At 47.1% G+C, this 13,342-nt stretch overlaps 1 protein-coding gene across 1 annotated transcript in view; it reads right to left on the bottom strand.

Annotated features, from left to right (window-relative positions):
* The window catches only part of necab2 (N-terminal EF-hand calcium binding protein 2), a 190,181-nt gene that overhangs the window by 140,422 nt on the left and 36,417 nt on the right, over window positions 1-13,342 (bottom strand). The window contains exon 3 of the mRNA XM_078212021.1: window positions 2,705-2,813. Within this exon, the coding sequence (XP_078068147.1) occupies window positions 2,705-2,813 (109 nt within the window). The remainder of the gene's footprint in view (window positions 1-2,704; window positions 2,814-13,342) is intronic.

Here is a 13,342-nt window from a genome sequence, read left to right as displayed (position 1 = left end):
CACAACCTCAGGCTAAAGGGACAATCCTTTAAAACAGAGATGAGGAGGAATTTTTTCAGCCAGAGAGTGGTGAATCTGTGGAACTCTTTGCCGCAGAAGGCTGTGGAGGCCAGGTCATTGAGTGTCTTTAAGACAGAGATAGATAGGTTCTTGATTAATAAGGGGGTCAGGGGTTATGGGGAAAAGGCAGGAGAATGGGGATGAGAAAAATATCAGCCATGATTGAATGACGGAGCAGACTCGATAGGTCGAGTGGCCTAATTCTGCTCCTATGTCTTATGGTCTTATAGAAACATAGAAAAACTACAGCACAAAACAGGCCCTTCGCCCCACAAGTTGTGCCGAACATATCCCTACCTTTTAGGCCTACCTATAACCCTCCATCCTATTAAGTCCCATGTACTCATCCAGGAGTCTCTTAAAAGACCCTATTGAGTTTGCCTCCACCACCACTGACAGCAGCCGATTCCACTCGCCCACCACCCTCTGTGTGAAAAACTTCCCCCGAACATTTCCCCTGTACCTACCCCCCAGCACCTTAAACCTGTGTCCTCTCGTAGCAGCCACTTCCACACTGGGAAAAAGCCTCTGAGAGTCCACCCGATCTACGCCTCTCAGAATCTTATATACCTCAATTAGGTCTCCTCTCATCCTTCGTCTCTCCAAGGAGAAAAGACCGAGCTCCCTCAGCCTATCCTCATAAGGCATGCCACTCAATCCAGGCAACATCCTTGTAAATCTCCTCTGCACCCTTTCAATCTTTTCCCCATCCTTCCTGTAATGAGGCGACCAGAACTGAGCACAGTACTCCAAGTGGGGTCTGACGAGGGTCTTATATAGCTGCATCATTATCCCCGGACTCCTAAACTCAATCCCTCGATTGATAAAGGCCAGCACACCATATGCCTTCTTAACCACCTCCTCCACCTGCGGGGTCGATTTTAGAGTCCTATGGACCCGGACCCCAAGGTCCTTCTGATCCTCTACAGTACTAAGAGTCTTTCCCTTTATATTGTACTCCTTCATCCCATTTGACCTGCCAAAATGGACCACTTCGCATTTATCTGGGTTGAAGTCCATCTGCCACATCTCCGCCCAGTCTTGCATCCTACCTGTGTCCCTCTGTAACTTCTGACATCCCTCCAGACTATCCACAACCCCACCAACCTTCGTGTCGTCGGCAAACTTACCAACCCATCCCTCCACTTCCTCATCCAGGTCATTTATGAAAATGACAAACAGCAAGGGTCCCATGATCTTATGGTCTTCAACAAGATGTCCCAACTCCTGTATTCAATGTTCTGACCAATGAAACCAAGCATTCCGAATGCCTTCTTCACCATTCTGTCCATCTGTGACTCCACTTTCAAGAAGCTATGAACCTGTACCCCTAGAATCTCTTTGTTCTATAACTCTCCCCAACAGCTTCCCATTAACTGAGTAAGTCCTGCCCTGGTTCGATCTACCAAAATGCATCACCTCGCATTTATCTAAATTAAACTCCATCTGTCATTCATCATCCCACTGGCCCAATTGATCAAGGTCCCATTGCAATCCTAGATAACCTGCTTCACTATCCACTATGCCACCAATCTTGGTGTCTTGTGCAAACTTAGTAACCATGCCTCCTAAATTCTCATCCAAATCATCAATATAAATGACAAGCAACAGTGGATCCAGCACCAATCTTTGAGGCACACCGTTGGTCACAGGCCTCCAGTTTGAAAAACAGCCCTCTACAACCACCTGTCTTCTGTCATCAAGCCAATTTTGTATCTAATTGGCTACCTCACCCTGGATCCCATGACATTTAGCCTTATGGAACAGCCTACCATGTGGTACCTTGTCAAAGGCCTTGCTAAAGTCCATGGAGACAACATTATCGACCTTCTTGGTTACTCCTTCAAAAAACTCAATCAAATTTGTGAGACAATTTTGCTGTTTCACTGAAGTTTCATAATGGGACCCTTCAACGTAAACATTGAATGTGTTGCAAGAAAAATGAGCAATGGAATTGCTGATGCTCTGTCCAGAGTTTAAAGAGGTAAGGTTGTTTTGATAATTCTACGATGTCTGATAATCCTAACCATTATATTTACTTTGGCTTTGGTTAAGCTCTTAATTTATAAAGTAGATATGATTGTATAAATATTATAAATAAAATATGCGTAATTGTGAAACACGACAAATGGTAAGATGTAATAAGGCATTTATTAAAATGAATTTTAATTAATAGTTATTCATTTTTCTTCACCGAGTGTTTGTATCTGCCAGCCGAATCAGTACCCGGGCGGTGGGCACTCCCATAATGGCATAGTCATTTGAGCAGTACCCACTTCAAATGGGCATTAGGGACCATAGGTGCCACTTATTTTAGCATCCCCTACACTAAATTGGTGATTGACATGACATCCTGCAGAAACCATTGAGAAGGGATCAAGCTTCAGGTGTAATTTCTCAGTCTTGGACATTCCCTTTGGAGTTAGCCAATATGCTTCCCAAAAATATGCTCTCCAAGCAGCAACCAATTGTGTATCTCACCCTCGCGTGTTTGCACTCAATAGAGTGCCTAAAACGTTTATACAAAAACAGGGTGGGTGATAGCACCTAAACCCTATGTGGCTTTACACCTAAGGCCTAATAGTCCTGATGTCAAAGAGGTCTGAGCAAAATAGTCAGATGCACAAGGAAGGGAAAATCTTACTTGGTGTTGTCAGAGTCTATTGTGTGAAAGAGATTTTCCAGTTCTTCTTCATTGAGTGTCCCATCAGAGAAAAAGGCCCGAAATTCATCCAAGGACAATTTACCATCATCTGAAACCAAAGAAACAAAAGGATGAGAAGAAATCCAGGCACCCAAATCATTGCAAGCAGCAACAGATATAAAATAGTTCTAAATGACTGTCACCTGGACATCCTTTCAAATGGTTAATACCTTTGGTGAATAATTCAGGCCCCAATACAGATCCCTGTTTATCACATCCAATAAATCAGGGCATAGTCATTTGGTCGTATTGCTGTAAAAAGAGACAGATTGTCAAAGCTTTTCATCTGTCACTCATCAGGACAGTTTGCAGAAATTAGTCAATAGTTACGGATGAACAATTTATAGTGCACCTAACAGAGTCCATTTCTTCTATTCTTCTTTCATGGGATGTGGGCACCCCATGGCTGGGCCGGTATTTATTGCCCATCCCTAATTGCTGTTGTAGAGACATTGAAGAGTCAACCACATTGCTGTGGATTTGGAGGCACATGTAGGCCAGACCAGGTAAGGATAGCAGATTTCCTAAAACAAAACTTCCCAAACAGTCTTGGCAGAAAAACTTCCCAAACAATCTCAGCGGAAAAACTCCCAAACAACCCCAACGGAAAAACTTCCTAAACAATCCCAATGGAAAAACGTCCCATACAATCCTGGGAGAAAAACTTCCCAAACAACCCCAATGGAAAAACTTCCCAAACAACCCCAGTGGAAAAACTTGCTGCTGACTCAAAAGGTTGTGTGTTCAAGTTCCACAAATTCCAGTTTAAGGTCAGTGGTGCGGAAGTTGCCAGATTTTATCATTGGATTTGTGAATGACTCAGCTCGTAAATATATATATAATCAAAGAGAGTCAGCACAAAGTGAAGGACAATATGTTAGTGAACCAAATGGTTTTTACAACAATCAGCAATGCTTTCATGGTGATCATTCGATTTTTGATTCCAGATTTTTATTGAATTCAAATTTCACCATCTGCTGTGGTAGGACTTGAACCCACGTTCCCAGAGCACCTATGCTGGGTCTCTGGATTACTAGAACAGTGACAATACCACTATGCCACTCTTTCCACCAATCAGCACTCTCTTTTCATATAGTATAAACAGTTGTTCTCTGTTCCTGTTGGAAAATTCTTGGCAAGATATCCTGATGAATGCATGGTTTAAAGCTTTGGTAGGATGTCTCTTTTTTCAGCAAAATCATTAATATTTTCTTTTTTCCTTCACTCTGTCGCATACCACACACCCATTTAGCAATCTATGGGGAGGCGATGTCCCAGTGATATTATCGCTAGACCATTAATCCAGAAACTCAGCTAATGTTCTGGGGACCTGAGTTCGAATCCTGTAGATGGTAGAATTCACTAAAAATATCTGGAATTAAGAATCTATTGATGACCATGAAACCATTGTCAATTGTTCTAAAAACCCATCTGGTTCACCAATGTCCTTTATGGAAGGAAATCTGCCGTCCTTACCTGATCTGGCCTATGTGTGATTGCAGATCCACAGCAACGTGGTTGACTCTCAACTGCCCTCCCAGGGCAACTCGGGATGGGCAATAAATACTGGCCAGCCAGCGACGCCCATGTCCCACGAATGAATAAAAACAGAAATGTCCTTCACTTTGTGCTGACTCTCTTTGATTATATATATATTTACGAGCTGAGTCATTCACAAATCCAATGATAAAATCTGGCAACTTCCGCACCACTGACCTTAAACTGGAATTTGTGGAACTTGAATACACAACCTTTTGAGTCAGCAGCAAGTTTTTCCACTGGGGTTGTTTGGGAAGTTTTTCTCCCAGGATTGTATGGGACGTTTTTCCATTGGGATTGTTTAGGAAGTTTTTCCGTTGGGGTTGTTTGGGAGTTTTTCTGCTGAGATTGTTTGGGAAGCTTTTCTGCCAAGACTGTTTGGGAAGTTTTGTTTTCCATTGGCAATGTTTGGGACATTTTTTCATTGGGATTGTTAGGAAAGTTTGTCCATTGGGATTGTTTGGGAAGTTTTTCTGCTGAGATTCAGAAGTTTTTCTACCAACACTGTTTGGGAAGTTTTGTTTCCATTGGGATTGTTTGGGAAGTTTTTCTGCCGTGATTGTATGGATAATTTTTCCATTGAGATTTTTGCAAAGTTTTGTTTTCCATTGGGATTGGAAAGTTTTTTCATTGGGATTGTTTGGGAAGTTTTTGCATTGGGATTGTTTGGGAGGTTTTTCTGCTGGGATCATTTGGGAAGTTTTGTTCTTTCAAGTTATTGGTCTCCACGGGGACCAGAACAACCCTGGCAGCCTTATCCCTGAGTCACACCAATCAGTGACAACTCAACTTTTAGTCCAATGAAATAGAAAGTCTGAGTCCATTAGGGTCTCAAATAAAATCCTGGACAGCTGTACAGGGCAGCATTTCCAAGAGAATGGGGGAAAAAAATGAAGAAATGAGAGCAGCTGAGTGAGATTTCTCCCACGAGGTTTTGGTTGGCATTTGGCCAGGAGCTTGGGCAATCTCTGCCTTCCAGCAACATTTACAGCACTCAGTTTTAAACTTCAGGAGATTGATCAGGATTCTCTTTTTTTTAAAATCATTGATTGAATTGAGAACCTACAGTCAATTAGATTTGCAGAATGAGAATTTGTTATTATCTCTTCCTTACCAAGAAAGTGCTTGTCAAAACACATCCATAAGCATTGTAGGGTGGAGAATGCAGTAAAGAAGGCAAATGGTATGTTGGCCTTCGTAGCGAGAGGATTTGTGTATAGGAACAGGGATATCTTGCTGCAAATATACAGGGCCTTGGTGAGGCCACACCAATTGTGTACAGTTTTGCTGGCCTTATCTGAGGAAGGATTTTCTTGCTCTAGAGGGAGTGCAGAGAAGGTTTACCAGACTGATTCCTGGGGTGGTGGGACTGAGGAAAGATTGAGTTGGTTAGGATTATATTTGCTGGAGTTCAGAAAAATGAGGGGTGATCTCATAGAAAACCTCTACGTTTTTCATAAGATTAGACAGGGTAGATGCAGGAAGGGTGTTCCCAATGATGGGGGAGTCCAGAACCAGGGGTCATAGTCCAAGGATTCGAGGTATATCATTTAGGACCAAGATAAGAAGAACATTCTTCACCCAGAGATTGGTGAATCTGTGGAATTCACGACCACAGAAAGCAGTTGAGGCCAAAACATTGTTTGTTTTCAAGAAGGTTGTTTGTTTTCAAGAAGAGTTAGATATAGCTCTTGGGGCTAAAGGGATCAAAGGATATGGGGGAAAACAGGATAGGTTACTGAATTGGATGATCATAATGAATGTCAGAACAGGTTTGAAAGGTCAAATCGCTTACTCCTGCTCCTATTTTCTATGTTTCCCTGCTTCTATATTCTTGCCTCCCCTTAGAGCAAGGCCTCAGGCTGCAATGCATCCACAATGAAACCCAATTCTCAATCTTGCACTGACCACACCTGTCAGAGTCTCCAACTCTCTTGGGCCTAACCCATTGGTGTTTTCGACGAATGAGAGGTAATCTTATTGAAACATATAAGAGGTGAGTTGATACTGGGAGCGTGTTTCCACTTGTGGGGGAAACTAGAATAAGAGGCCTACTGTTTAAGAGTGAGATGAGAAGAATTATTTCTCTGAGTGTGTAAAATTCTCTTCCATGGAAAGCAGTGGAGACTGGGTCATTGAATATATTCAGGGCTGAATTAGGTAGATATTTGATAGACTAGAAAATTGAGCTAAGATCAGCCATGATCTTAGAGACTGGTGTAACAGGCTACTCCTGCTCCTAAATCCTATCCTCCACTCCACACTCAGCCTGTTCCCTTTCCTACACAGCAAAGCCCACACTCACCCTACCTCCTGTGTGTGGAGGTAACAGGCGTAGTTGCGAATTTCAGCAGCAGATAGGCTGTGAGGGATGGAGGCAGCTGACATTGTGGAGGTAGAAGGAGCCGGTCATAGTGAAAAATGGGATGTGTGGTTGGATGCTGGGATCAGGATCAAATACCATGGCAGATTTTAGAAAACCACATCCTGCACTCCAGGCTGCTTCTGTGTAATGCTAATAGGATACTGCACTGTCACAGGAGTCAGCTTTTGGATAAGTTATTAACTTCTCCTGTGGATGTAAAAGATTCCAGTTCACTATCTTGAAAAACAGCAAAATGCTGATTCATATTTATCTCTCAGTCAAAGCTTAAAAACTGAATACAGGGTCATCAGACTGCTATTTGTGGGTTATTGCTGTGCACAGATTAACTAATACGCGCTGCACTGCAGTAGAGACTACAGGAGCGAATCTCCATTCCCGATGCATTTATTTGTAGCGCGGCAGGCTGGGAGAATCATATGTGGGCTGATTCACAGGATTCGTGCATGCGTTCCTGACGCATGCGCATCTCCGAGCGCCGGATATCCGGCGCAGTCGGGACCACATTGGAAACCAGCCAGAACAGCAGGTAAGTGATTTTAATCTATTTTTAATCTTATTTCAATGTCATTAGCGGGCCTGGGACTGAAGGCTCCCAGCCCTTTAGCATCTCCCATCTCGTCAGTACAATTTCACTCCGGTGGGGTTCAGACTAGCTCCCCACTTTCGGGGAAATAGCGGAAAACCCTGCTAGAGTGATGGGGGAGCCAATCAGGGCCCTCCAGGAGTCAGCCTGTGCACTGGCACTGCCCAAGGGGCAAAGTGCCCATGCCCTTGGGGCACCTTGGCACTGCCCACCGGGCATCGGGCAGTGCCAAGGGGGCAGGGCCTAGGGGGAAGGGATTGGGGCGATCAGTGGAGATGGGGTGTCCCGCTGCCATTCTGCATTGAGAACAATCGGGGCTGCAGGGAGGCCAGCGATCAGGATGGGCTGAGGGAGGGTTGGTCTGCCAGGAGGGTTCTGCCTCCCGTGGAGGAGAGGGAGTTCTGATGGGGGAGGGTTTGCCGGGGGGATACAAAGAACAAAGAACAGTACAGCACAGGAAACAGGCCCTTCGGCCCTCCAAGCCTGTGCCGCTCCTTGGTCCAAATAGACCAATCGTTTGTATCCCTCCATTCCCAGGCTGCTCATTGGGGTGTCGGACAGGGGGGTCTGCCTCCCAGCACTTTGCTGACCAGCTAGATCACTGGCTAGCCCAGAACCCTCACAATGCTGCCCCTCACCGCGCACCCCCTGCCCCTGCAGCTCGATCACGGCCCCCATGAGCATTCCCAGCCAGCCCCAACCCCCCCCCCCCCCCCCAGTCCCTGGGTGCCCCGATCTCCAGCCTCCCTCCAGCAGTGACAGAGCTGATAGAGGGAGTTCCAGGATTTTGACCCAGCGACAGTGAAGGAACAGCGATATATTTCTAAGTCAGAATGGTGAGTGACTTGGAGGGGAATCTCCAGGTGGTGGTGTTCCCAAGTATCTGCTGCCCTTGTCCTTCTAGATGGTAGTGGTTGTGGGTTTGAAAGTTGCTATACAAGGAACCGTGATAAGTTCCTGCAGTGCATTTGGAAATGGTACACACACTGCCGTTGTTCGTCAGTGATGGAGGGTTTGAATGTTTGTAGATGTGATGCCAATCAAGCGGGCTGCTTTATCTTGGATGGTGTCAAGCTTCTTGAGTGTTGTTGGAACTGCACCCATCTAGATTTCAATCATACCATGTGTCGCTACAGAGAGTTACAAGAAAAAACAGAACATGCTCTTCAAATATCCATAGCTACCTATCAATCAAAGCCCAGAGATAATATAACAGCTCTAGAGCTTTAGAACTATGTTATGGCTCAGGTTAGAAACTCCAAAGTCTCTTATGAAGCCCGCCTGAATCATAAGTTCTGTATCTTGAATCTGGCTAGGATCAGCATGAGATGTTTCACTTCAGGTATGATTCAAGTGACCCACTAGGGAGCTTTTATCAAACAAAGTTTATTTAAGAATATAGTTAACATGTATAGTAAGAAAATTAGCAAGAACGTTTATCAATTACAAACAAAAGACAAACATTCACGATAATGTATAACCCTTAATAAAGATATCTACAATGTTCCAATCAATCCCATAGACAAAAGACCCTATTCATAGGTTTAACACAGCACAGACTAATGCTCATGTACACTGGGATTGAGGCTGTTAGTTGAATTTTGCAGTCAAATGCTCTTGAGACTCAGAACAGTTTGAAGACAAGACTGCTTCGAAAAACACCAGAGAGACTCTGGCCCAGCTCCCAACAACAGCAGATTTTTTTTCCTTTCTTTCTATCCTCTACCATCCTTTCAGGCAGTGAATTCCAAACCTCCACAACACTCTGGGTAAGATGCACTTTCCCCATCTCCCCATAATCATTCAACCAATCAGTTTAAATCTATGCACCCCCCCCCCCCCCCACCCAATCACTGACCTCGCTGCTGAGGTAAATAGGCTCCTCCCATCCACTTGATCTGGCCTCTCACAATGTTGTACATCTGAATCAGTTCTCCTCTCAGCCCCTTCTGTCCCAAGGAGAATAACCCCAGCATATCCAATCTTTCCTCACAGCTGCAATTTTCCCGTCCTTGCAAAAGCCTCATCAATCTCCCTCCCTAATGCAATTATCCCGGTTTGGGTCACTGTCTGTGTGAAGTTTGCACATTCTCCCCGTGTCTGCGTGGGTTTCCTCCGGGTGCTCCGGTTTCCTCCCACAGTCCAAAGATGTGCGGATTACGTTGATTGGCCATGCTAAATTGACCTTAGTGCCAGGGGGATCAGCAGGGTAAATACCTGGGGTTACGGGAATAGGGGCTGGGTGGGATTGTGGTCGGCACAGAGTCGATGGGCCGAATGGCTTCTTTCTGCACTGTAGGTATTCTATGATTCTGTCTAAGTAAGCAGTCAATGTGACACCTGTGTCAGGTCCTCAGAGACCTGGCACCTCGAGGGACAGGAGGACACTCGTTCCCCATAGCAGTGAAGGTCATGACAGCCCTAAACTTCTACGTCACTGCATCCACCCAGGCATCCAGCTGGGACATCTGTAACATCTTGCAGCCCTCACTGCACAAGTTCACCCAAGAAGTAACAGATGCCCTGTTTGTCCAGGTTGGCAATTCCATTCAACGTGAGCCAGGCCCAACTGGAAGCCTGGTCTGCAGGCTCTGCTGCCATCACTGGCATGCCCCATATCCCCCTGTGATCCCCGCATGGTCAGGGAGTGCCGTTCATCAGTAGAAAGAGTTTCCACTGCCTGAACATGCAGATTGCCTGCGACCACCGGATGAATATCATGCACGTATGTGCATGCCACACGGGGATCATACACGACAGCTACATCCTCCGGAGTTTGGACATCCCAACTTCTACAAAGACCAGCCCAGACTGCCGGGATGGCTCATGGGGGACAAGGGCTACCTGCTGAGGACTTCGCTGATGACACCGGTGTGGAGGCCAGACACTGGGGCGGACGCGGAGACCTGCTACAATGAGGCCCATGCTGCCACCCAGTCCATCCTCAAGCGGTGCTCAGCACCACCGGCTCTGCTAGTCCTGAAGGCCCAGATGCATCTACCCCATGCTGTGTGATCTTTCAGCAGTGGCCCTCTGAGACTGGGCTAAGTTCGGGAAACCCTCAGCATTATCTCTTTGAGACTGGACCAAGCTCTCGAGGCCCACAGCCGTATCTTGCTGTGTCTCCAGAATGCCAGCGACACCCTCAGCCATGGGCAGCTGTGTCCCCAGGATGTCCAGGACCCTGTCACCCATGGTGACCATTCCCCATCCCAGGCTTTCCACTGTGGTCACCACCCTTGCAGTATTGGGCTGTGTAATATGCAACGCAGTGCCATGTCCTGCAACAGAAGTCTACTGGACTCCTCCAAACAGCCACACAGTTGCTGCAGTGTTGCTGACAGCTCCTCCTGCATTTCCCGACTCTGCTGATACATCTCCAGCAGCTTCTGGATGACCGACCCCAGTGGCCTGGTACCTGGCTTGGAGGCCAGCTTAATCCTTGCCTTTGGCAGACCTTCATGTGCCTGAGGCCTCCGACGCTCCCACCTCTACCTGATGTACATCATTGGGAGTGTTGTGCACACCAGCAAGTGATCCAGGGGCCAATGGGCTGGGTGCATCAGGGTCATTTCCAGCAACAAAGGACACAAGGTTGAGTAGAAAGGAGGGGCAGGGATCTAGACAGTATGTCACTTAATTGAGATATGCCGTATGAATGAAGGATTGGCAGGTGCTCATTTCCATAGCGCATGCTTGGGCGGCACGGTAGCACAGTGGTTAGCACTGCTGCTTCACAGCTCCAGGGTCCCAGGTTCGATTCCTGGCTCGGGTCATTGTCTGTGTGGAGTTTGCACATTCTCCTCGTGTCTGCGTGGGTTTCCTCCGGGTGCTCCGGTTTCCTCCCACAGTCCAAAGATGTGCGGGTTAGGTTGATTGGCCAGGTTAAAAATTGCCCCTTAGAGTCCTGGGATGCATAGGTTAGAGGGATTAGCGGGTAAATATGTGGGGGTAGGGCCTGGGTGGGATTGTGGTCGGTGGAGACTCGATGGGCCGAATGGCCTCCTTCTGCACTGTCGGGTTTCTATGATTTCTATGATTCTATGCTGACCTGGCTGTGACATTTCTTTCCTCGCCCTCCATTGCCAGCTCCAGTGAGCGCTCCTCATAGGGAGTGAGGAGACGCAGCCTGGTGACCCCACCTCCAGTTTTTTCCTATACCCAGCAGTTATAGGTCCTCTTACCATGCTGACACAGAAAGGGGGATTGAAAGCCTGATGGCTGGAAGGGCACAGGGTGTCAGAGGTGGGTCGGTTGGGTTGTGTATGTCAGGGCTGAGCATTGGCAGGCAGTGGTTGTGACGGGTGTTGCCAGAAGGTTTGGAGGAAGGTGCTGGGGGGTCGGATGCTGGAAGGCTGCAGGGTGTCAGGGGTTGGATTGACATGGACATTGCAGGCACAACAGACGGGACTAATGCCAGAATGGGATGGGCGCTCAACCTTGCTGCCGAACGAGTTCATTGAGCTTCTTCCAGCAATAGTCGCCGGTCCTCCATATCAGTGCCCAGGCATTGAGAAGCTGTTGCCACGGCCTCCCAGGCCACACTGCTGGCCCGACCCCTGGGTCATCACCCATCTGGGAACGTAGAATATAACCGCCTCTCCTGCACAGCATCCAGCAGACAGCCCAGCTCTCCCTCATTGAACCGTGAGGCACTTCTTTTGACTGCCATCTTTCTGGCATGACTGCCTTGTGTGTCCAGTGCTTATGTGCAACTCTGCATTGTTAACACCATACAGCTGCAGACACTTTTGTTCATTCTGGCGAGAATCGCTTGGCAGCTCTTTCATTGCACTAAGTGTCGGAAAATTGCAATGCATAGCTCGCCAAACAAACCGGAGCAAAAAACTCCCATTTTCTCGTTCAACGCTTAGAACTTGTTTGGAAGATCGTGCCCCTCATCTTTTGATTCAGAACTTTATAGATTTCTGGACTCAAAATTGAGTTCAACAATTTCTGTTCTCTGCGACCCCATTTTGTTCCTTATTCTTTCGAACCAATTTCCATTTTGCTTTTCATCAGCAGTTTTTCATTATCCTCCCATTCCCATCACCTCTGGACACATTGGACAGAATTTTACAAGATTGATTCTAAATGTCCAGTTAGCATGAAAAGGGGAGAATTCCTGGCCCATTTTTTGGGTGAGTTTTCATGCCCAATCTTATGCACTCGGTCTGAGAAAAGATGGGCGAGTCAGTCTCTAGCCACTAAAGACTGTGGGCTGGGCTTAATTCGCCAGTCAGCCTGTAGCTCTCGGGCCCCTACTACGACAGTCAACCTCAACCAGCACCCCCCTCCCCCCCGCAATCGTGGGGGCCCGCGACCCGATATGCAGCCAATAGGCAATGCCAAGATTCCCCCTTGGCACTGGCATAAACATAGAACAGTACAGCACAGTACAGGCCCTTTGGCCCTCGATGTTGTGCCGAGCTTTGTCTGAAACCAAGATCAAGCTATCCCACTCCCTATCATTCTGGTGTGCTCCATGTTCCTATCCAATAACCGCTTGAAAGATCCTAAAGTGTCCGACTCCACTATCACAGCAGGCAGTCCATTCCACACCCCAACCACTCTCTGAGTAAAGAACCTACCTCGGACATCCCTCCTATATCTCCCACCATGAACCTTATAGTTATGCCCCCTAGTAACAGCTACATCCACCCGAGAAAATAGTCACTGAACGTCCACTCTATCTATCCCCCTCATCATCTTATAAACCGCTATTAAATCGCCTCTCATCCTCCTCCGCTCTAAAGAGAAAAGTCCCAGCCCACTCAACCTTTCCTCATAAGACCTACCCTCCAAACCAGGCAGCATCCTGGTAAATCTCCTTTGCACTCTTTCCAATGCTTCCACATCCTTCTTATAGTGAGGTGACCAGAACTGCACACAATATTCCAAATGTGGTCTCACCAAAGTCCCTTTGGCAGTGCCAGGTGGCCCAGGCTGGCACTGCCAAGGTGGCAATACCCAGGGGGCACCCCCTACCCCTGACGCCCAATCCTCTGGAGTGGCCTCAATTGCCCCCCCTAAACTCCAGTAGGGTTGGGCCGCCAGCTCCCTGTAAGTG

Source organism: Mustelus asterias, chromosome 4, assembly GCF_964213995.1.
Source record: "Mustelus asterias chromosome 4, sMusAst1.hap1.1, whole genome shotgun sequence".
NCBI classification, from domain to species: Eukaryota; Metazoa; Chordata; class Chondrichthyes; order Carcharhiniformes; family Triakidae; genus Mustelus; species Mustelus asterias.
Note: the sequence above shows the minus strand (reverse complement) of the source record. Positions and strands in the feature narration are given on the sequence as shown.